The sequence below is a fragment of the Mirounga angustirostris genome, unplaced genomic scaffold (genome assembly GCF_029215605.1).
Source record: "Mirounga angustirostris isolate CCGP_5_RB_7025 unplaced genomic scaffold, mMirAng1.0.hap1 SCAF_1, whole genome shotgun sequence".
In the NCBI taxonomy this organism is placed as follows: domain Eukaryota; kingdom Metazoa; phylum Chordata; class Mammalia; order Carnivora; family Phocidae; genus Mirounga; species Mirounga angustirostris.
Window position 1 is genome coordinate 199,366,745 of NW_026991709.1, and position 23,673 is coordinate 199,390,417.

At 39.2% G+C, this 23,673-nt stretch overlaps 1 protein-coding gene and 1 pseudogene across 6 annotated transcripts in view; both read left to right on the plus strand.

Moving 5' to 3' along the window:
• The window catches only part of SMARCC1 (SWI/SNF related, matrix associated, actin dependent regulator of chromatin subfamily c member 1), a 181,074-nt gene that overhangs the window by 36,960 nt on the left and 120,441 nt on the right, over positions 1–23,673 (plus strand). For all 6 annotated transcript variants that reach the window (XM_064596765.1, XM_064596757.1, XM_064596758.1 and 3 more), the window contains exons 4-7: positions 6,614–6,695; positions 8,159–8,251; positions 11,170–11,239; positions 22,882–22,951. In XM_064596765.1, the coding sequence (XP_064452835.1) occupies positions 6,614–6,695; positions 8,159–8,251; positions 11,170–11,239; positions 22,882–22,951 (315 nt within the window). The remainder of the gene's footprint in view (positions 1–6,613; positions 6,696–8,158; positions 8,252–11,169; positions 11,240–22,881; positions 22,952–23,673) is intronic.
• Positions 12,734–19,026, plus strand: LOC123833853 (elongation factor 1-alpha 1-like; annotated as a pseudogene).

A 23,673-nucleotide genomic window follows, 5' to 3' on the forward strand; every position in this document is an offset into this window, starting at 1 on the left:
TTCATTAAAGTATAAAATTTTGGGCTAATTTCATGTATAGTTGTATATAACTGAGGGATACCAAACCAGGGGGATTTTGACATCCTATGGAAATCTAAAAACATTTCCTGAAGGAGGAGAGATTAAATACAACCAAATTCAACTCAATAAATGTCAGTGTCCTCTTGCAGAGTGATTAGAATTCTATTTATTCTTCAGTTCTACACAGATTACTGTGTATTGTAATCATATTTCATGACTTTTAAAGATTTTGTTGATTGAAAATATTGTGTTTTATTAGTTTTGCTTGGCAGTGATGAACTAGGCTTAGTTAAATAAAGTTTGGGATTTGTCTTAACGTGAGAAGTGGCCTTTTATTTTTCCCTTTGACACGATTTGCTGCTGACATTTATTTCTTGCAGATAAGCTCAGACCTACTTTTCTTCCTACCTTCAGACTTGGTGGTTCAACTTTTATTCCCTGCCTTCAAAGTCTCCTTTTGATTTTTGTTTTTTAGATACTACCACAATAAGTCTCGGGCAGTGGCTTTCAAACTTTAGGAATCACTTGGAATACTTTTTTTTTTTTTTTTAGATTTTATTTATTTATCTGACAGAGAGAGCCAGTGAGCACAAGCAGGGGGAATGGCAGAGGGAGAGGAAGAAGCAGGCTCCCTACTGAGCAGGGAGCCAAATGCAGGGCTCTTGATCTCAGGACCCTGGGATCATGACCTGAGTTGAAGGCAGGCCCTTAACCAACAGAGCCACCCAGGTGCCCCCACTTGGAATACTTCTAAAAATACAGATTACTGGGCTTCGTGGACATACATTGTTAACTACTAAGTGTGGTGTGAAATGAAAATCGGCATTTTCAGAACACTATGGTCATCAGGCCTTACTTTGAGAAATGCTGGTCAGTGAGTTTGTCATTCTCGCACAAACATGGTTTAGAACTTTTAACTTGTGAAGAATTATCCATTTTTATAGCATATTTTAAAACAGCCATCTGGCTTTTAAATTTTTAAAAAATAATATAGCAAGGATCCAAACCACCTTAATTATCCCCGAAGTCACATACCTAAGCAGGATATAATTTGTTGTCTACTTCTATGTAGTAGACCTCCCTCCCTGCATATATGCCTACCTATTTCAAGCTGTTTATCTGTAGGCTATTTGCCATCCTTTTGGATTGTGGTATACAGGACTATCCTTCTGTTGATGGTCTCCATGCTTTTGTAGCTTGCCATTATTAGACAAAGCCCCTTACTCTTGAGGCCAACTTCCATCACTTCCCACACAACTGTTCTGCTATACTGTTGTCTGCTTTTCACCTTGCTCCCAGCTCAATGCGTTTTGTCTTGCCTTTTCCAAGTTTGCTTCTGAAGCTACTTACCAAGGAATTAAACTCATTCTCCAGGATCCTTTGTTGATTATTTTTATTCAGACTATATTTTCTGTACGTAGCTGAAGATGAGAAGAGAACATCCCTAACAATAGTCACAAGAGGCACAAAATTGGAGCAGTAAAGCTAATGAAGGCCCTTTTGACAGATAGTATTGCCTTAGATTGAAAGGCTGCCCTAAGACATTGCCGGGCAGATTGCCAGAGGGAAACAAAGCAGAAGATTCATTAATTAGTAAGCCCTCAATGAAGAGCTCGTATCTACATTTTAAATGAGCAAAGGTTTTAAAAGCCAGAGAGTTACATGTTCATCTGTTGTCTCTTCTATAGGGCTACGTTAAGATTCAAAAAGCTTTATAATTTTAGCTTTAATTTGATTTCTCTTGTGTGTAGGTTTGAGCATTTTTCTATATTGTATAAAGTAAAACTTATTTAAATAGTCGTGGTAATTTCAAAATAAGTCAGATTAAATCTTTCAACTAGAGGTTATACTATATTTACCTGAGTTTTATTTCAGTTTTTCTTTTTAAAGCTTTTTAAAATTAATTAATTTAGAGCATGAGTTGGGGGGAGGGGCAAAAGGAGAGGAGAGAGAGAACCTCAAGCAGAGCCTGACCCTTGATCTCATGACCCTGAGATCACCACCTCAGCTGAAATCAAGAGTTGGATGCTTAACCGACTGAGCCACCCAGGCGCCCCGTTTCAGTTTTTCATAATATGCATATATTTTAAATACTTTTTTTTGCTTACATAGCATATTGCTGAATCAGGAAAAAGCTTTAATCTGTTGTATTATTAAATCATTGTTTGGCAAACCATTTTAGTTTATTATGGAAAATATAAAAGAGAGAATAATATGAATTGCCATTTACCTTCATGCACCTTCAACTTTATATAATTTCATCTGTTTGTTTCTAAATTTTATTAAAAGCATAGGATTTTTGGGGGGCGAGGGGGAGAGGCAGAGAGAGAATCCTAAGGGATGCAGGGCTCCATCTCACAACCCTGTGATCATGATCTGAGCTGAAATCAAGTTGGACACTTAACTAACTGAGCCATCCAGGCGCCTCATGAGATTTTTTTTTTTAGGTAATCTCTGTGCCCAAGATGGGGCTCGAACTCACTACCCTGAGATCAAGAGTTGCATGCTTTACCGACTGAGCCAGCCAGGCGCCACCGAAAAGCTTTTTATTTATTTATTTTTTACATGCAGGCTGCACGCCCAGTGTGGAGCCCAACGTGGGGCTTGAACTCATGACCCTGAGATCAAGACCTCAGCTGAGATCCAGAGTTAGGCGCCTAACCGACTGAGCGAGCTAGGCTCCCCAGCATAGGATTTTTTTAAAAAGCATTATAACAGTGCCATTATCACAGCTAAGAAAATTATCAATAATTTTTCATTGTTACTAAATACCCACTAGTGTTCAAGCTTCCCTGATTATTTCATGGGTGGTTTTTATATTAATTAATATTTTTTATATTAATTTGTATTTTTAAAGATTCATACGTGGCATTTGGTTGATGTGTCTAAGTCTCTTTTAGGAAATTGGGGCACGTGGGTGGGTTAATAGGTTAAGATTCCAGCTCTTGATTTCAACTCAGGTCATGATCTCAGGGTTATGAGATCATGGAGCCTGCTTAAGATTCTCTCTCTGGCCCTCCCCCCCCCTTTAAAAAAAAATTTATAGTTTTCCTCCTTGCACTCTCTTCCCCCCTTATCCTCGCAAGTTATTTTTTACAAAAGCAAGTTGTCTTGTAGAATTTTCTGTGTTCTAGATTTTGCTAATATGTTCCTTAGGATATTGTTTAGCATAGTCTTCTAAATTTCTAGTAAAGTGGTAGTTAGATCTAGAGGCTTAGTCTGATTCAGCTTTGTTTTGTTTTGTTTGGTTTGTTTTTGGTCCGCAGTACTTAATAGACAGCATTGTGTTCTTCCCTCTGGAGGCGTACAATGTCTGGTTGTTTCTGCTTGTAATAGACCGATGTTGATGTTCAGTGCCTAGAATCATGTTATCATTACAACTTTTCCAAGCTGTAGTGTTCAAATTTTGAAAAATTAAAAAGTAGGTAATTCTAATATATAGATTGAGGTGCTTATTGTTTTTTAGGTAATTCTTTGTAAAAGACTGTTACTCTGTCATTCCTACTTCATTTATTAGCTGGAATACTGAGAAATTTAATTCATCAATAATCAGAAAGGCAGAATAAATTCTTAATTTTCTTTTTCTGTTACCACATTCATTTAGCTTTTCATTTTCATTTGCAGGTAAATCCAGGCAACCCTGTTTTAATTTGTTTAATGACTACTTTCAAACTATTTCTTAGATTTCCACGAGTGATAATTCCCTTCAGCCTCATCTGAATCATTTACTAAGGAAGCAGTTTCTCTATGAATAATAAGAGTAAAGGCTTATATAAGCAATTCTGAAGTGAGACATTTCTGGATATAGTTCTTTTGTTATCAGAAGCCTGTGGAAGAGTGACTCCTCCCCCTTTTTTTTCCTAAGATTTTTTTTAATTTTTATTTTATTTATTTATTTTTTTTAAGATTTTATTTATTTATTTGAGAGAGAGAGAGAATGAGAGACAGAGAGTATGAGAGGAGGAGGGTCAGAGGGAGAAGCAGACTCCCTGCCAAGCAGGGAGCCTGATGCGGGACTCGATCCCGGGACTCCAGGATCATGACCTGAGCCGAAGGCAGTTGCTTAACCAACTGAGCCACCCAGGCGCCCAGATTTTTTTTTATTTGACAGAGACACAGCAAGAGAGGGAACATAAGCAGGGGGAGTGGGAAAGGGAGAAGCAGGCTTTCCGCAGAGCAGGGAGCCCGATGTGGGGCTCGATCCCAGGACTCTGGGGTCATGACCTGAGCCGAAGGCAGGTGCTTAAGGACTGAGCCACCCAGGCGCTCCAAGAGTGTGACCCCTTCTTTTAGAAAGGGGAGATACTCACATGGCTCTCCCTGTATTGTGCTGAAAGAAGCAGTGGAAACCTGTCCGCTCTAATAGGGTTGTCTCAGTCAGTCACGTGTTACTCTGTTGTGCCAGTTAATGGAAATTGTTTGGAATTTCTGACCTATGCCTTCCCTCAGAAGAAGTTAGGAAAGGAAGATACTAAACAACCCAAAAAATGGGATTTAAGGGTAAGTTCTGGGTACCAAGGTTAAATCAAGATACAGTTACTTGGGACAAAGGTCCCTCTTACATGTAAATGCCATTTTTAAGCTGTAACTAGTTCCTTTCCAAATTACCTATTTCTGTGCTTTAGTGGACATGCCTTAATTTCCGAATTGGATCTCAGTCATAATATTAATTTCCTGAGTGGTTTGCTTTATAAAGCCACACATTCTTTTTTTTCTTTTTCTTTTCTTTTTTTTTTTTTTAGATGTGAGGAGGGGCAGAGGGAGAAGGAGAGAGAGAGAAGAATCTTAAGCAGGCTCCGCGCCCAGCACAGAGCCTGACACAGGGCTCAATCTCACGACCTTGAGCTCATGACATGAGCTGAAATAGAGTTGGACGTTTAACTGGCTGAGCCACCCAGGTGTCCCTAAAGCCACACATTCTGTTAGCCACTAGGGCTATATAGGATCATTTTCAGAAAAACCTGGTTTTTGCCCCCAAGGCATCTAATGAGATGTCTCACCAACAAGATGATTCCGTTGTGGGGCTTTAACAGCAGAGTGCACAGGCTGTATTAGGAGCCTGGCGGAAGCCAGGACTAGCTTCGTAGGGGGAGTGGCTTGTGGCAGACCCTGGAGGCGATAGTATGGAGCCCACAGAGTAGGTAGTGACATACAGGAAAGGCTGCAGAGTTTGGAAGAACGGTTGGAGGTGTGGGGAGCATCTCCAGGTTAAAATAGGACAACCTGAGAGGTAGAGCATAAGCTCTGGATTCAGACTGCCTAATCCTAGCTAGCACATGGTAGTAATGATTTAAAAACATAACCATAGGGGCGCCTGGATGGCTCAGTTGGTGAAGCAGCTGACTCTTGATTTCGGCTCAGGTCATGATCTCAGGGTCCTGGGCTTGAGCCCTGCATCGAGCTCTGTGCTCAGTGGGGAATCTGTTTGAGGGTTCTTTCTTTCTTTCCCTCTCCCTCTGCTCCTCCCCTTGCTCTCTCTTTCTCTCAAAATGAATGAATCTTTTTTAAAAACCCAGAAAACAGGGGCACCTGCGTGGCTCAGTTGTTAAGCGTCTGCCTTTGGCTCAGGTCATGATCCCAGGGTCCTGGGGATCGAGCCCTGCGTCAGGCTCCCTGCTCTGCCGGAAGCCTGCTTCTCCCTCTCCCCCTACCCCTGCTTGTGTTCCCTCTCTCGCTGTGTCTCTCTCTGTCAAATAAAGAAATAAAATCTTTAAAAAACAAACAAACCCAGAAAACAAACATTATGACCATAGTTAACATTTATTGGTCACTTACAGACTAAGCATAAACACAGTCTTAAGCCCTTAACCTATATACCTCATTTGACCTTCACAAAAACCTGTAATGGGCCATTGTACTCAGGGAGAAATTGATCCTTGGATTTAGTAAATCACTCCAGACTGCATAAATACAAATGGGGTCAGGATTAGAACCCAGAACAGTTTGACTCCACAGCCCACACTCTCAATCACTGAGCTGTACTTTCCCTGGAATTAAAATGGAGCAAAATCAAAGTAAGTGTTGAATAAAAGATACGGAGAAAGAAGCATTCAAATTTGTTAAGATTTACTCATATGGAAGTGGGTGAGAATAGGCAGACAATGTTAGAATGTTAGGCTTGGGTACTTAAATAAAAAGACATTGGGGAGAGAGAAAAGGTAAATAGACGAATTTACCAGATTTAGGACAATGGTAGGCTCAAAGAGAACACAGACACTGAATTTGAGCAAATGACTTGTAAGCATATAGAAAGTAGGTAAACTTTCTTTATACTTGAAGAGTGGTGTAATAGTTTACTGCCTTTGGATCTGTGGACTCCTTTTTTATATGATGTAGTATTTTAGACTTAAAAACAGGATACCTCATGGAATTGGTACTTCATTTTGACTGGAGTGGACCTTAATGTCATAATGTTTAATGTTTTACAAAGATTTTGACACTGCTTTCTTATACTGAGAAAATACCCTCATGTTTTGTAGAGCACTGTTTTAATTTCCACATCTTTGGAATTCATTTGTGTTGAGTGCTAAAACTAAGTTTCACTTTTGTTTAAGGTAGAAGACAAATTAAGTAATGATTTTCTTCTCTTTAGGCGTAGATTTGATCTACAGAATCCATCCCGAATGGATCGGAATGTTGAAATGTTTATGAACATTGAAAAAACATTGGTGCAGGTAACTCAGAACGTTAAATTATTAAAAAAATTTTCCCTGTAATATATTTTCAGTTCTTAGATTGGCTTTATTGACTGCCAAAAGATCAAAGGAAGAAAAATTTTCTGAAATCTATTCTATTATTTTTATGGGTTTTGGGGGATTAGAGCTATAAAGTATGACTAAAACTTGTCATTTATAGAATATTGATCCTAAACTTCTGGTGAAATAATCTATGATATTTTCTTTCTTTCTTTTTTTTTAGAGAGAGAGAGAGTGGGGGAAGGGCCAGAGGGAGAGGGAGAGAATCTAACAGGGCTCGATCTCATGACCCTAAGATCATGACCGAGCTGAAAGTAAGAGTCAGATGCTTAACTGACTGAGCCATCCAGATGCCCTGATACTTTCTTCCTTTATATCACCTAATCTGTTATTTGAATTTCTTTCATATTTAATATAAACACTCTCAATCTACTGGTCACTCATTTATATAGTCTCTCTCTCTCTGTTTTTTTTTTTTTTGGATTTGTTTCAGGGTTATACCACAAATATAGATCTTATTTCCCCAACTGGATATAACCTGGAAGAGAGAACACTTAGTATTCTTCTTTTCTTTCCTAGTATTTTTATTGATTGGTAATTTATTTATTTATTTATTTGAGAGAGAGAAACAGCATGAGAGGGGAGAGGGTCAGAGGGAGAAGCAGGCTCCCCGCTGAGCTGGGAGCCTGATGTGGGACTCGATCCCAGGACTCTGGGATCATGACCTGAGCAGAAGGCAGTCGCTTAACCCACTGAGCCACCCAGGCACCCTATTGATTGGTAATTTTTAATGATTACTGAATTAGCCTTCCTGGGGGGGGGCAGCTAGCAAAGATTCAACTAGATATTATCATTAACTCGATGCCTGAAACTTGTCTCATGAACCGCTAGAGAAACAATTTTTTTTTGTTGGTCACTGATTTTTGGTGATGAGGAGTTAATATGCATGTTTTAATCATTGCTATTTGTAAGTTTACAAATGGGAAAAAGAGCTATAAGTAACTTACATAATGAACCAAAATGGGCATTCCCCTGGGATCCAGTTCGGGGGTCCCCCCCTTGCCAATAAAAGGTGTAGGTGGAAATATTACATTAGATTTGGACTGTTAACGTCAATTCAGGTAAGATTGGGTATAGAAGTATCAATATGTCAATGTGGTACCTTAATGAAAAATATGATGAATTTCTTTAGGTTGTGATTCTGAACATTTTTTGTCCAGGTGTACTTAGCTGCAGAGAAGGGATCTGGGGATGGCATTAAGTGGCCTGCTGAACACCTAGCCTTTATATTGAGTTGAGAGTTCTATAGTCTATACTAAAAAAACATCTCATTTTAAGCACTATGGCTTTGAATGTCAACTTTGGTCATTGGGGTAATTCATTAATAATGTGACATCATTTCAAAACCAAGAGAATTTCAAAATCTGTTCTTTCTTCCTCAGAGCAACTGTCTGACCAGACCCAACATCTACCTCATTCCAGACATTGATCTGAAGTTGGCTAACAAATTAAAAGATATTATCAAACGACATCAGGTAATAAACATCAATTCAGAAAATTGTGTAATAAAAATAGCTTGTAAATCTCAATCATAATATCTTTTAGTTTCTGTATATATCTGCATTAAATGAAAGTTCTCTCTTTGGGTTCTTACAGTACCAAGTTTTTTCTTTCCATTCACCTCCAGTTCTTTTCCTAGAAGCATTTTCCCCCTTAGCATTGTTGAGATATAATTGACATCTAACATTGTGTAAGTTTAAGGTGTACAATATGGTGGTTTGATGCACATATATATCCAAAATTAGCATTTAATAGTCATTGGTATGGGGTCACTATAGTCTTACTGTGAAATATGGTTATGCAATTTATTTTTTAAAGATTTATTTATTTAATTTTATTAAAAAAATTTTTTTAAAGATTTTATTTATTAGATTTTATTTATTTGAGAGAGAGGAGAGGAGAGAGAGTGAGCATGAGTATGGGGGAGGGGCAGAGGGAGACGGACAAGCAGACTCCCCGCGGAGCAAGGAGCCCGATATGGGACTTGATTCCAGGACCCTGAGATCATGACCTGAGCCGAAGGCAGATGCTTAACTGACTGAGCCACTCAGGCGCCCCTAGACTTATTTATTAAAGAAAAAGGGAGAGAACAAGTGCATGAGTTAGTGTAGGCTGCAGGGGCAGAGGGAGAGGGAGAGAGAATCTCAGGCAGACTCCCTGCTGAGTGCAGAGCCCGATAAGACCCTGAGATCATGACCTTACCCGAAATCAAGAGTTGGATGCCTAATGGACTGAGCCACCCAGGTGCCCCTGGGCTTATGTAATTTAAGGAGACCATGTGGTCTGCATCACTGTAATCACAAAGTCAAACAAAGTAGAAGTTGATGGCACAGCTGTTAGTAAGAGGAGATCACATATTGTTTCAAGTAAACCTATCTTTCCTCACCCCTGCCACTCCAGTGATACCTATTGTATTTATATATGTGGACTGGGAAATTCTGTTTTCCCCATAAGCTTACATTGTCTTGATTCACATGTGCCAGTGTTCTCTTCGGTCGTCTTTCCCTCCCTCCTCTAACCTCGTTTTAGGCTGGGACCTTGGGTATTTACTGCATGTAGGTTTGTGGCTACATGTGGCTGAACTATAAGCAACCCTGTATCATCGTAAACTAGCTGAGGAGACCCAGGTAGAAGATAATTTTCTGAAACAACATCATTTGAGTGACAAAGTTTTACAATCCTTAGAATTAGCTGAGAAGCCTTCTGAAATATCTTTTTTCTTTCTTTCTTTTTTTTTTTTTTAAAGATTTTATTTATTTATTTGAGAGAGAGAGAATGAGAGAGAGCACACGAGAGGGGGGAGGGTCAGAGGGAGAAGCAGACTCCCTGCCGAGCAGGAAACCCGATGCGGGACTCGATCCAGGGACTCCAGGATCATGACCTGAGCCGAAGGCAGTCGCTTAACCAACTGAACCACCCAGGCGCCCTGAAATATCTTTTTTCCTTCTGCAAAAGAGATTGCCAGTTGTATCATGTTCAGTAATTAGTAAAATATCTTCCAAGTTCCTAAAATAAGGATTTCTAATACTGTTTACATTTGGAGATTTAGTATAGTCCTTTTCTTACATACAGCATCCCTGCCAAAGAGAAAGATAATATAATTGTGCTGTCAGATCAGGCAGTCTCAGGTCCATTTCCTCGTCCCACCAGCATTTTGACTTTGAACCAGTCACTTAACCTTTTCTCTTTTGGACTGCTTATTGGAGTGGCTGTCAAGTGTATTGTAATTACATGTAGAATGTTAGAAGGCAGAAACGGAACAAATTAACCTGCTGGGTATTACCTTCAAGCTGAAATTACCTACTCTTATTGCTACCACATTAATCCTGGAAGAAGCTTATATATTTTCCTACAGTTGATACTGAACATTTAGTTCTCATTTTTCTTAAGAGTCTGGCTTAGCGATTGTGTTCTAGGGATAACTTCTGGAGGGACATAAGGATCTTCCTGGTTTCATAGACTCATAGGGAAGAGACAGTAAGCTAGTGATATTATCGAATACTGATGATTAGGCCTTTGTTCAGGCATTTAAAATGCATTAATAGGGGTGCCTGTGTGGCTCAGTCATTAAGTGTCCGACTCTTGATTTTGGCTTGGGTCATGATCTTGGGGGCCTGGGATTGAGCCCCGTGTCCAGCTCTATGCTCAGCACGGAGTCCACTTGTCCCTCTCCCTCCCCCCTCTTGTGTGCTCTCCCTGTCTCAAATGAAGATTTTTTTTTTTTTTAAGATTTTATTTATTTGACAGACAGCCAGAGAGGGAACACATGCCAGGGGAGTGGGAGAGGGAGAAGCAGGCTTCCCGCAGAGCAGGGAGTCCGATGAGGGGCTGGATCCCAGGACCCTGGGATCATGACCTGAGCCAAAGGCAAACACTTAATGACTGAGCCACCCAGGCACCCCCTAACATTGACTTTAAACAACAGTAGTGTACATACATGCTAGAGCGAAGTAAAATGTCCATCCTATATGTATGTAAGCATAAGTTATGGCTCATGGTCATAAACCTGCATTGACTCACTTCAGATAATTGTGATAATTTCTGATTACTTTGGAGTAACTTTTAGAATTAGAAATACTCATATTACAGACAAGGTTTCCTAGAGAGATACATAGAGAATTAGGTAAGAGGTACTTGCATTATTTTTCTATACAACAATATAAACTGTGTCTATAGATAATTTACGTGTTTTTATTTTTCCTTGTTAATAATTCTTTACTAAAAATAAAAAAATATTATATAGTCTTGACAAATATATATATAGAGAGAGAGATGGGTAGATAGTACATAATACATAAAGTAATGCCTTTATGATTCTCTGGCAGTTTCCATCTTTCATTGCATAGTCTGTTTGCCATGTGCTTTACCCTTATATTGTTCATTTGCTTTCCAGGGGACTTTCACTGATGAGAAGTCAAAAGCTTCCCACCACATTTATCCATATCCTTCCTCACAAGAGGATGGTAAGTTAATTTTTGGTTATGAACTCCTACTTCACTAGATTTTAAATTTTATCAGAGATTTAAACAGTATTACTAGCTTTTTGAAAAAGAGACTTTCAAGTATTAAATAACTTGCACAGATTATTTAAATGTAGTTTTCTATTTTTTTTGCTGAATTGATCTAAGCAAACTAATTCTTTGATGTCCGACTTTTTGATCATTTGACTTTTATTTTTTCTTTGTTGGTTATTATCTGGGTGTTTAGGTGTGCCTTATGTATTAACTTTGTTAATGTTTGCTGTGTCCCTTGTGTTCTGAAAATTAAGAGACATTGCAAAATGAAAGAACATCTTTGGGGAAGATGGGCTTACTGGCTCTCTGAATGCGGTCCTTCAGCAATATTTTAGTTTGGTGAATTTATAATGGTTCATATTCTGAACTTTAGCTCTTCTATCCTCAGGTTGATTTTGTGTGTGGCCAAAGTTCGATAGGGCTATGGAAGCTGATTTTTTGAGAAAGAAAATATGAATTAATAAATTAACCAGATTAATTTGAGAAATAGGTCTTCTATAAGGGATCAAGTCTTCTGGTTAACGTAACATATCCCTTTAGGTCATCTTTATAAGAAGCTAAATTATATCACATTTGAGTTGCTAATTACCCCATGCTGAGTATTTTTTCTGACCAGTGCAATTATGCTAGAAGTCAATAACAAGATTACCAGACAATCCGTGTATGTTTGAAAATTAAGAAATATATTGCCGGGCGCCTGGGTGGCTCAGTTGGTTAAGCGACTGCCTTCGGCTCAGGTCATGATCCTGGAGTCCCTGGATCGAGTCCCGCATCGGGCTCCCTGCTCGGCAGGGAGTCTGCTTCTCCCTCTGACCCTACCCCCTCTCATGTGCTTGCTCTCTCTCATTCTCGCTCTCTCAAATAAATAAATAAATCTTAAAAAAAAAAAAAAAAAGAAATATATTGCCAAGTAATCCATGGGTCAAAGAAGAAATTACAATGGAAATAGAAAATCCTTGGAACTGAATAATTATGAAATGAATGATAAAGTACAAGAATGTTAAATTTTGTTGGATACAGCTGAAGCTATGCCCAGAGGGAAATTTCTATCTTTAAACGTGTATGTTAGGAAAGAAGAAAGACTGAAAAATCAGTGATGCACATATCTTTCTCAAGAGATTGGAAAAATAACAGCAAATTAAACCTAAGGAAAGAATGAAATAATTAAGAGCGAAAATTAATGATGTGGAAAATATACAGGAGCAAGGTGCTCAGCAGTGTCAGAAATCGTTCTCAGAAAAGATCAATAAGGCTATTCAAATCGTGCTGCAAGTAAGCAAGAGAAAAAGAAAGAACAAATAATGTCAAGAATGGAAGAGGGACATTGTTACAGATCCTACAGATATTGAAAACAGTTGATAGGTTGCTTGATGGCTTATGCATGGTGTCAGATCTAAAGAAACCATTGCCTCATTCAGAGTCATGAAGTTTTACAGTTTTAGCTGTTACATTTAGGTCTTCTCATCATCAGTTTGATAGCTAAAAGTTTGATTTTATTTGTTACAGTCAAAAATCTCAGCTCTGTGATTATTACGCTTTTATAAAGTGAGAAATCTCATCCTGCCTTTAGTGTTTACCTGGTTGTTTCTCAGCCTTTTTCCTGTTTGGTAATAGCAACTGGTGCCCACTAGATGGGGGTGGTGGATAGCTGTGATGTTAGAATACTGATTCTGTTGCTGGCTCTGTTGAGCTAATAAGGCTGATAGAAAACTTTTACCATGTGAGCTTTTTGAGAAAAATTGCCTTTTACAAAAGATTTGAACTGTAATTGTTACATCTGGCTACTTAGTGATTCCTTAGTGGTGCTAGTTTTGTTTTTCTCCTTTGTTTAATACAACCTAGTTTACTGCATACTGATGATGCTCGCTTGGTATTAGTAGTTAGAGCAATTGTTAGGGGATAGCATTTAAATTTAATTTTTAATGTATTGAAGGTATTTTTGAAATATAGGACATGGTTTGGCACACTGTACAATTTACCTTAGAATAACTGTCAGGTAAATGTTGACTCTCAGCAAAGCCTTGTGCTGGGCTTCTTATAAGTACTTGTTTCAGGTAAGTGTGCAGATGATAACAGTACCAGCCACAAACATACTAGAAACCGTATTGTAAAGCCCTTGAAAATGCAATATACCTTTAATGAGGATTAGTAAAAGTTTTAAATAAAAGGTGATATTTAATGGGCCTTAATCTGTTGGTAAGATTTGGGGTATGTTATGCTAGAAGGGGCAAAAGCATAGTGGTAATAAATTATGAACTTTGAAGGAAAGGAAATGGCAAAGTTTGGCTATATATCTTAGCATAGTGGGAGAGAAGAGTAGGTAGGTGAGAGGACAAAGCTCTAGTATAGAGTTTTGTTTTTATTAGGTGGATGAGGGCGAGGGTAGATAATATTGATGATTTTAGTGGAGAGAAATGAGCAACTGTGGCTGTATTAGGAAAATTTGCCTGGGAGCTGATTTCTGGGACATATGATAGAAGGAGACTGGTCAGAGCAAGACCCTTTGGGATGCTCTGAGTTAAATTGCTGAGTGAGGGAAAATTGTGTCCTTGGATGAGATAAATACATTTATCAGGAGAGCAAAGGAAATTAGATGGCAAGCCAAGGATGGTCCATATATTAAAAGTCATGGGAAAATAAGGAGAGCATTTTAAAATGCGGGAGGTTTTCAATGGAACTGTTCTACAAAGAAATAAAAGTGAGGCCTGAGACAAGGCATTTGGATTTGTCAATAAGGAAATCATTGATAACCTTTGAGAATGAAGTTTTGGTAACTTGCCAGTGAGGGTAAGTTGTGGAGTTGGTGGAAGATCACCAGTTTCTCAGAATGTATGACAGGGAAAAGAAAGTGGAGGATGGCTTTTTTGCAACGGGTTTGCCGCCAGAACACAAGTGTCGTGAAAACCACCGCTCAACCTAAACCAAAATGGGAAAGGAAAAGACTCACATCAACATCATCGTCATTGGACACGTAGATTCGGGCAAGTCTACCACTACTGGTTATCTGATCTACAAATGTGTGGGGATCGACAAAAGAACTATCGAAAAATTTGAGAAGGAGGCTGCTGAGATAGGAAAAGGCTCCTTCAGGTATGCCTGGGTCTTGGATAAACTGAAAGCTAAATGTGAACGTGGTATCACTATTGGTATCTCCCTGTGGAAATTTGAGACCAGCAAGTATTATGTGACCATCATTGATGCCCCAGGACACAGAGACTTTATCAAAAACGTGATTACAGGCACATCTCAGGCTGACTTTGCTGTCCTGATTGTTGCTGCTGGTGTCGGTGAATTTGAAGCCGGTATCTCCAAGAATGGGCAGACCCGTGAGCATGCCCTTCTGGCGCACACACTGGGTGTAAAACAACTAATTGTGGGTGTTAACGAGATGGATTCCACTGAGCCACCCTACAGCCAGAAGAGGTACAAGGAAATCGTTAAGGAAGTCAGCACCTACATTAAGAAAATTGGCTACAGCCCTGACACAGTAGTATTTGTGCCAGTTTCTGGTTGGAATGGTGACAACATGCTGGAGCCAAGTGCTAACATGCCTTGGTTCAAGGGATGGAAAGTCACCCGTAAAGATGGGAATGCCAGTGGAACCACATTGCTTGAAACTCTGGATTGCATTCTGCCACCAACTCGTCCAACTGACAAGCCCTTGCGTCTGCCTCTCTAAGACGTCTACAAAATTGGTGGTATTGGTACTGTCCCTGTGGGCCGAGTCAAGACTGGTGTTCTTAAACCTAGCATGGTGGTCACCTTTGCTCCAGTCAGTGTTACAAGTGAAGTAAAGTCTGTTGAAATGCACCATGAAGCTTTGAGTGAGGCTCTTCCTGGGGACAGTGTGGGCTTCAATGTCAAGAACGTATCTGTCAAAGATGTTCGTTGTGGCAATGTGGCTGGTGACAGCAAAAATGACCCACCAATGGAAGCAGCTGGCTTCATGGCTCAGGTGATTATCCTGAACCATCCAGGCCAAATCAGTGCTGGATATGCCCCTGTGCTGGATTGTCACACTGCTCACATTGCTTGCAAGTTTGCTGAGCTGAAGGAGAAGATAGATCGTCGTTCTTGAAAAAAGCTGGAAGATGGTTCCAAGTTCTTGAAACCTGGTGATGCTGCCATTGTTGATATGGTTCCTGGAAAGCCTGTGTGTTGAGAGCTTCTCTGACTATCCTCCTCTGGGCTGTTTTGCTGTTCGTGACGTGAGACCGACGGTTGCTGTGGGTGTCATCAAAGCAGTGGACAAAGCAGCTGGAGCTGGCAAGGTCACCAAGTCTGCCCAGAAAGCTCAGAAGGCTAAATGAATATTATCCCCAATACCTGCCACCCCAGTCTTAATCAGTGGTGGAAGAACGGTCTCACAACTGTTTGTGTCAATTGGCCATTTAAGTTTAATAGTAAAAGACTGGTTAATGATAACAATGCATCGTAAAACCTTCAGAAGGAAAGGAGAATGTTTTGTGGACCATTTGTTTTTTTTTGTGTGTGTGTGTGTGGCAGTTTTAAGTGACTAGTTTTTAAAATCAGTACTTTTTAATGGAAACAACTTGACCAAAAATCTGTCACAGAATTTTGAGACCCATTAAAACAAAAGTTAAATGAGAAAAAAAAAAAGTGGAGGATGCCACCCAGCAGGTGGCCAGGCTTTGTCTTTCAAGATTTGGTTTTACAGTTTATTTCTGGGCAGAGCAAAAGTAAACTGAATCACATAATAGAGTTGAAACCTGGAAGGGATAAAGGAATTGATTTAAGAACATGGGTTGGTGGGGCGCCTGGGTGGCTCAGTCCATTAAGCATCTGCCTTCAACTCAGGCCATGATCCCAGGGTCCTGGGATTGAGCCCTACATCGGGCTCCCTTCTTGGTGGAGAGCCTGCTTCTCCCTCTCCCTCTACTGCTCCCCCGGCTTGTGCGCTCTTGCTCTCTGTCAAATAAGTAAAATCTTAAAAAAAAAAAAAAAAGGGGGGGGGCGCCTGGGTGGCTCAGTCGGTGAAGCATCTGCCTTCAGCTCAGGTCATGATCCCGGGGTCCTGGGATTGAGCCCTGCATCAGGCTCAGCGGGGAGCCTGCTTCTCCCTCTGCCTCTGCCTGTTGCTCCCCTTGCTTGTGCTCTCTTTCTCTCTATCACTCTCTCTGTGTCAAATAAATAAATAAAATCTTAAAACAACAACAACAACAACAAAACCATGGATTGAATTACTGATTTTAGTAGAAAGAATATGTATTTCTCTAAGGAATGAGAATTTTTAAAAATCAAGATACTCATTAGAAGAGGAAGATAAATCTTAATTCTACAACATTTATTTAGATGAGTGGATATGTCTCTTAGGTTTTCTTATCTTCATTCTTTTTGTTCATCTGACTTGAGAATTTCAAATGTCTAGTCTTTGAGTTCTCAGATTCTTTCTTCTGATTGGTCACATCTGATGTTGAACCCTCTAGTGGAGTTTTCAGTTCAGTTACTCTATAACTCCAGAATTTTTGTTTGATTCTTTTTTATAGTTTCTGTCACTTTGTTGATACTCTGTTATTGTTCATACGTCATTTTCCTAATTTTATTTAGTTTAATGTGTTCTTTTATAGTGCACTGAGTCTCTTTTAAACCATTATTTTAATTTCTGTATATCAATTTCGTATTCTGCAACTTTACTGAATTCATTTATTCTAAGTTTTTCAGTGCAGTCTTTAGGATTTTTTAAATACAGTAGCATGAATTCTGCAAATGGTGATCATTTTACTTCTTCCTTTCCAATTTGGATGCCTTTTATTTCCTTTTCTTGCCTAATTGCTGTGGCTAGGACTGCCAATACTGTGTTGGATAAAAATAGTGAAAGTGGGTATCATTGTCTTGTTTCTGATCTTAGAGGAAAAACTTTCAGCTTTTCACCACTGAGTATGATGTTAGCTGTGGGTTTGTCATATATGGCCTTTATTATGTTGAAGTATGTTCCCTCTATCCCACTCTATCAAGAGTTTTTATTCTAGCTGTGGGCTTGTCATATATGGCCTTTATTATGTTGAAGTATGTTCCCTCTATCCCACTCTATCAAGAGTTTTTATTCTAGCTGTGGGCTTGTCATATATGGCCTTTATTATGTTGAGGTATGTTCTCTCTATACCACTCTATCAAGAGTTTTTATTTGTAAGTGGATGTTGAACTTTGTCAAATGTTTTTTCTGCATCTATTGAGCTGATAATATGATTTTTGTCCTTCATTTTGTTAATGTGGTATATCACTTTGATTGATTTGCTGGTGTTGAACCATCCTTGCATCCCTGGAATAAATCCCAGTTGATCATGATGTATGATCTTTTTAATGTATTGTTGAATTTGGATAATATTTGCTTGAGGATTTTTGCATCTGTGTTGACCAGGGATATTGGCCTTGGCCTGTAATTTTTTTTTTCTTGGCACCCTTTTCTGGTTTTAGTATCTGGATAATGTTGGCCTTGTAAAATAAGTTTGGCAGTATTCCTTCCTCTTATTTTTTGGAAGAGTTTGAAAAGGATTGGTATTAAATCTTCTTGGAATGTTTGATATAATTCACTAGTGAAGCCATCTGGTCTGGGACTTCTGTTTGTAGGGGGTTTTTAAGTTATTGATTCAGTCTCCTTACTAGTAATCAGTCTTTTCAGATTCTCTATTCATGATTCAGTCTTAGAAGGTTGTATATTTCTAGGAATTTATCTGTTTTTTCTAGGTTGTACAGTTTGTTGGTGTTTAACTGTTCATAGTAGTTTCTTACAATCCTTTTTATTTCTGTGGTATCAGTTGTAACATCTCTTTCATTTCTGATTTTATTGATTGGAGCCCTTTCTCTTTTTTCTTTGATGAGTCAATTTTGTTTATTTTTTACGTTTTTTAAAGATTTTATTTATTTAGAGAGAGAGTGAGAGTACAAGCAGGGGGAACAGCGAGGGAGAGGGAGAAGCAGCCTCCCGGCTGAGCAGGGAGTCCCAACGTGGGGCTTGATCCCAGGATCCTGAGATTATGGCCTGAGCTGAAGGCAGACACTCAACCCATGGAGCCACCCAGGAGCCCCAATTTTGTTTATTTTTTTCAAATAACCAGCTCTTGGCTCTATTGATCTTTTATATTGTCTTTTTAGTCTCTGTTTCATTTATTCCTGCTCTGATTTTTGGTATTTCCTTCCTTCTATTAACTTTGGGCTTCATTTGTTCTTCTTTTTCTAGTTCCTTGAGGTGTAAAATTAGGCTGTTTGAGATTTTTCTTGTTTCTTAAAGTAGGCATTTATCACTATGACCTTCCCTCTTAGAATTGCTTTTGCTGCATCCCCCAAATTTTGGTATGTTGATTCTTTTTTGTTTTGGATTTTTAAAATTTCTCTTTTGATTTTTGTCGTTGTTGTTGACCCTTTGGTTTTTCATTTAAAATGATTATTTTGGGGCACCTGGGTGGCTCTGTTGTTTAAGTGTCCAACTCTCTTATTTATTTATTTATTTGACAGAGCCACAGTGAGAGAGGGAACACAAATATGGGGAGTGGGAGAGGGAGAAGCAGGCTTCCCGTTAAGCAGGGAGCCCGATGCGGGGCTCAATCCCAGGACCCTAGGATCATGACCCAAACCGAAGGCAGATGCTCAACCAACTGAGCCACCCAGGTGCCCCCGGCATGGAGCCCACTTAAAAAAAAAAAAAAAAAAGATTACTTTGTATTTGTCAGATAATTTATAGATCTTTTCTTTCTTCTAGGGTCAGTTTTTGAGATTAATTATTTTCCGTTGATTAGACCATTTCCCTTTCTCTTTGTGTGTCTTGTTATTTTCTGCTGTGTTTTATGCCTTTGAAAGAACAGCTGCTTCTCCTGGTCTTTATGGTCTGACTTTGTACAGGGGAAGACCTTCACCAGTCAGCTCAGTTTGAGATTCGAGGCATCTCTCAAAGGTTTTCAGAGGATGCATCTTCTCTGCACTTGTGTGTGTAAAGAGTATGCTGGTTTCTCTTTCAGGAGCTTGTAATATCTTGCTTTCTCTGTGTCTCTCTGCTTTACCACAAGTTCTCTGTTGTTGCAACAAGCCACTGAGCTCTCTCTTGATCTTTGTGGTTCCCCATCAGCACTGAGTCATTTGAGACAGAAACCTGTCCCTTGGGCAGCCCTCAGAAAAGTCAGAACGTAGGGTGTACATTCCACTCTTCTTTCTTCCTACCAGGGGAGAAGTTGGGATCTTGGTGCTTTTTCCTGATCACACCCAGTTGACCAGCCTCTGTCTGTGGCATTACTGATTCTCTGGTACTACAATAAGTTGCTTAGATTTCATTTGCTCTCATTGACCACCACACATCCAAAATATGTCCATTCTGTCAGTGCTCTAAGTCCAGTGAGGCAAACAGCCCCCCTAATAATTTGGAATATTGGATGCACATTCACTCTTTTCAGCCCAAGGGAGAAGCTGCAAGCTGAGCTCTCCCTCCTGATCCTGCTGAACTCTGCTGGCTTGGGAGAATTTCTATTGCGGTGGATACGAAATGGCTTTTCTTACTGTTACAATGCAGCTGTTCTTGACTTTGAGCTTGCCTGAAGTACTGCAACTCCTTAATTGGGTTCTAGAGTTCTCATGGAGACTTTTTAGGTGGTATATTAGTGTTAAGTCAGTGTCTCCGTGGTGGAACAAGGTCTGGGGCCTCCTGTAATGTTACTTTGTTACTTCCTGTACATGATGGCCAAATAACATTACATTGTATGGATATACTACCTTTTGTTTAGCCAATTGTAAGTTTATGAACACTTACTTATAAATAATGCCATTATGATTATTTGTGTACAGGTTATCGGGTGGATGTATGGTTCCAGTTCTCTTGTGTTTATACCTAGAAATTGAATTGCTGAGCCATATTGGCAACTCTGTAGTAAACATTTTCTTATACCACCACGATGTTTCCCAAGGTAGCTATACCATTTTACAGTCCCATCAGCATTGTGTGGAAATACTAATTTCTCTACATTTTCATCAACACTTTTTATTTGCTCTGTTTTTATATTAGCCATTCTAGTGGGTGTCAGGCAGTATCTCTTTGTGGTTTTTTTTTTTTTTTTTCTTTGTGGTTTTGATTTGCATTTCCCTAATTGTTAATGATCCCATGATCCCCAAGTGTCTTTTCATGTGCTTTTGGGCCATTTGTGTATCTTCTTTGGAGAAATGTTTCATTTGCTCCTTTGCTTGTGTTTTTTTTAAGATTTGTTTATTCGTGGTGGGGGGGGGCGCAAAGGGAAAAGGAGAGAGAGAATCTCCAGCAGACTCCCTTTGAGCGCGGAACCTGAAGTGGGGCTCGATCCCATGACCGTGAGATAATCACATGAGCCAAAGCCCAAGAGTCAGACGCTCAACTAATGAGCTACCCAGGTGCCCTCCTTTGCTTGTATTTTAGTTAGACTATGTCCTTATTGTTGAGTTGTGAGAGTTATGTATATATTCTCAGTTTGGACTAATTTTTACTCATAAAACTGTGGCTTTTTTATTGGTTCTGTGTAGCATATGATTATCTCTGGGAAGAATGTGGATTTATATCTCTAACCATTAGTTATTTCTGCTACTGGGAAAATTTCCAAAGGCAATCATTGCCACAGTCTCTTTCTATCAAAATCAGCTGTAAAAAGAATGAGTGTTCTTTTTTCTTTACCTCCTAAAGCTGCACAGCCTTTGAAGATAGATTTAGTATCCTAAAGGGCAGTTCTTACTAGTTAAGAGGCAGTATATTTTGTTTGTTGCTACATAGTGAGTTATAAAAGACCAACTGGCCTCCTCTTCACTTTTTTCTTGGCCATTTTGGGATATCAGGTTAAGGACCCGGGCTTGATTTTTTCCTATTCACTTTCTCTCAAGATAGTAAGGTGAACAGTTGGATGCTTGAAAAAGAACACAGGCTTGGGGCACCTGGCTGGTAGAGCATGCGACTCTTGAGCTCTGGGTGGTGAGTTCGAGCCTCATGTTGGGTGTGGAGCCTACTTCAAATAAAAATTAAAAAACAAAACAAAACATAGGCATGTGGGCTTTCATGCCTTTAGTCAGTGAAGCTGGGATGATTTCTTGTTGAAATTGGCAATGAAAAGCCACGTTTACTTAGCTGGTTTCACTTAAGTTTTTCTGTTTTGCTATTTCTTGGGTTTCAAGGGGCTTTATTAATTTCCTCTGAGCACTAGAGACAAGTTTGCTAAGCTAAATTTATTTATTTATTTATTTATTTATTTGACAATAAACTACTGTTTATTTATTTTTTTTTATTTAAAGATTTTATTTATTTATTTGAGAGAGAGAGAATGAGAGAGAGTGAGTACATGAGAGGGGGGAGGGTCAGAGGGAGAAGCAGACTCCCCGCCGAGCAGGGAGCCCGATGCGGGACTCAATACCGGGACTCCAGGATCATGACCTGAGCTGAAGGCAGTCGCTTAACCAACTGAGCCACCCAGGCGCCCTGTTTATTTTTTTTAAGATTTTATTTATTTATTTGACACAGACACAGCGAGAGAGGGAACACAAGCAAGGGGAGTGGGAGGGGGAGAAGCAGGCTTCCTGCCGAGCAGGGAGCCCCATGCGGGGCTCGATCCCAGGACCCCAGGATCATGACCTGAGCTGAAGGCAGACGCTTAACCATCTGAGCCACCCAGGTGCCCCGTGCTAAGCTAAATTTAGACTACCAAAGAAACATCCCATAACAAGTACTAAAATGTAGATATAATACAACTATGATTCAAATCAATAAGGGTCATCCTGTAAATTTGTATAAATTTACACCTATATTTGGTAAGGAAATTCAAAATAAAAATATCTAATATGATCATATGCTTAAACTGTTGTTGGGAAGGCTAAATTAACAGGTAGGATGCCATTAAAAAATAATAAAAATAGTATTATTGGTAAAAACTTGATGTAGCAGTCTGTGAAGTGCTACAGGATACCAGAGAAAGTGAATCTAGAGGAAGAAGAGTATATGGTGAAACTTTCATCAAGGACATGAAGCAGGACTTACACCTTGAAAAATGTATAGTAATTGCAAAGCCTCACAGAAAGAGGGAGGAGAGGTTTTACTTGGAAATGTGGTAGTAAAGAATATAGTGATCATGATTCGGGTGGAATTGGAGACAAACAGGCAGGTGGGTGGGAGGGGAGTATTTTACTGCAGTGGACAATTGGATTTGCCAAGAGTAATGGATAATAGGCCTATGCTATAGGAGTTCTGAATACATGGCTGAAAAACTTTCTCTTAATATAACAGATACAGTGTTCATTTATGAGAAAAAATTTTGGGGGGGTGCTTATGAGCAAACCAAAAATTCTTTTTTTTTTTTTTTTAAGATTTTATTTATTTATTTGATAGAGTGAGAGAGCACAAGCAGGGGGAACAGTAGAGGGAGAGGGAGAAGCAGGCTCCCCACCAAGCAGGGAGCTCGATGCGGGGCTCGATCCCAGGACCCTGGGATCATGACCTGAGCCGAAGGCAGACGCTTAACCATCTGAGCCACCCAGGCACCCAGAGCAAACCAAAAATTCTAAGTAGAAATTAAGTCTAAATAGCAGTTTATTCATTTATTTTGTTACCTTGACTAAAGTATTTTCTTTTTCTCTTTCAGAAGAGTGGTTGAGACCGGTGATGAGAAAAGATAAGCAGGTGTTAGTGCATTGGGGGTTTTACCCAGACAGGTAATGTCCTGAGATCTGGTATAAAGATTTTTTTTCAGTGCAAGCTGGAGTTATTTATGTATAGTTTCATTTTCGGAAGAGTGACAACTTTGTTTGCTTCAGTGCTTGATCTCACTTTTTGAGTCTTACTGAAGTTAAGGAATTCAATTCAAAGCCCCAATTTGCTGCATTTGCCAAAACACCCCTTCAATATGGTATTAGACTGCTAATATAGATTTGTTTCCTTCAAGAAATGAATTTTTCTCCCTAGTATTTTATGACTATTTAGTTTTATTTGTTTCTTCAAAAAATCTTCATGCCATACTATTAAGAATGAATTATTTTATTTCTAAATAGAGTTTTTCTTCTTGGCAGAAGAAGAAATTGTCGTTATTACTTTGAGATAATCATAACTCATACTGTGTTTCATTCTCTAAGTATAGATAAAGAATATTATAAATATGAACTAGATGTTAGTGAAAATGGTGGTCCTTTTTAAATTTATACTATGCCTACATAGGACACTGACAAATAAGGATAACCTTCCATGAACTTCATCTTCTTAAACCTACAGTGGAGCTGTGGGGAAGATTCTGACCATTGTGGGTTTTTCATGTCAGACCAGTCCTCTTTCATCTATACCCCTATCTACTTTTTTTTTTTTTTAAAGATTTTATTTATTTATTTGACAGAGAGAGAAATAGCGAGAGCAGGAACACAAGCAGGGGGAGTGGGAGAGGGAG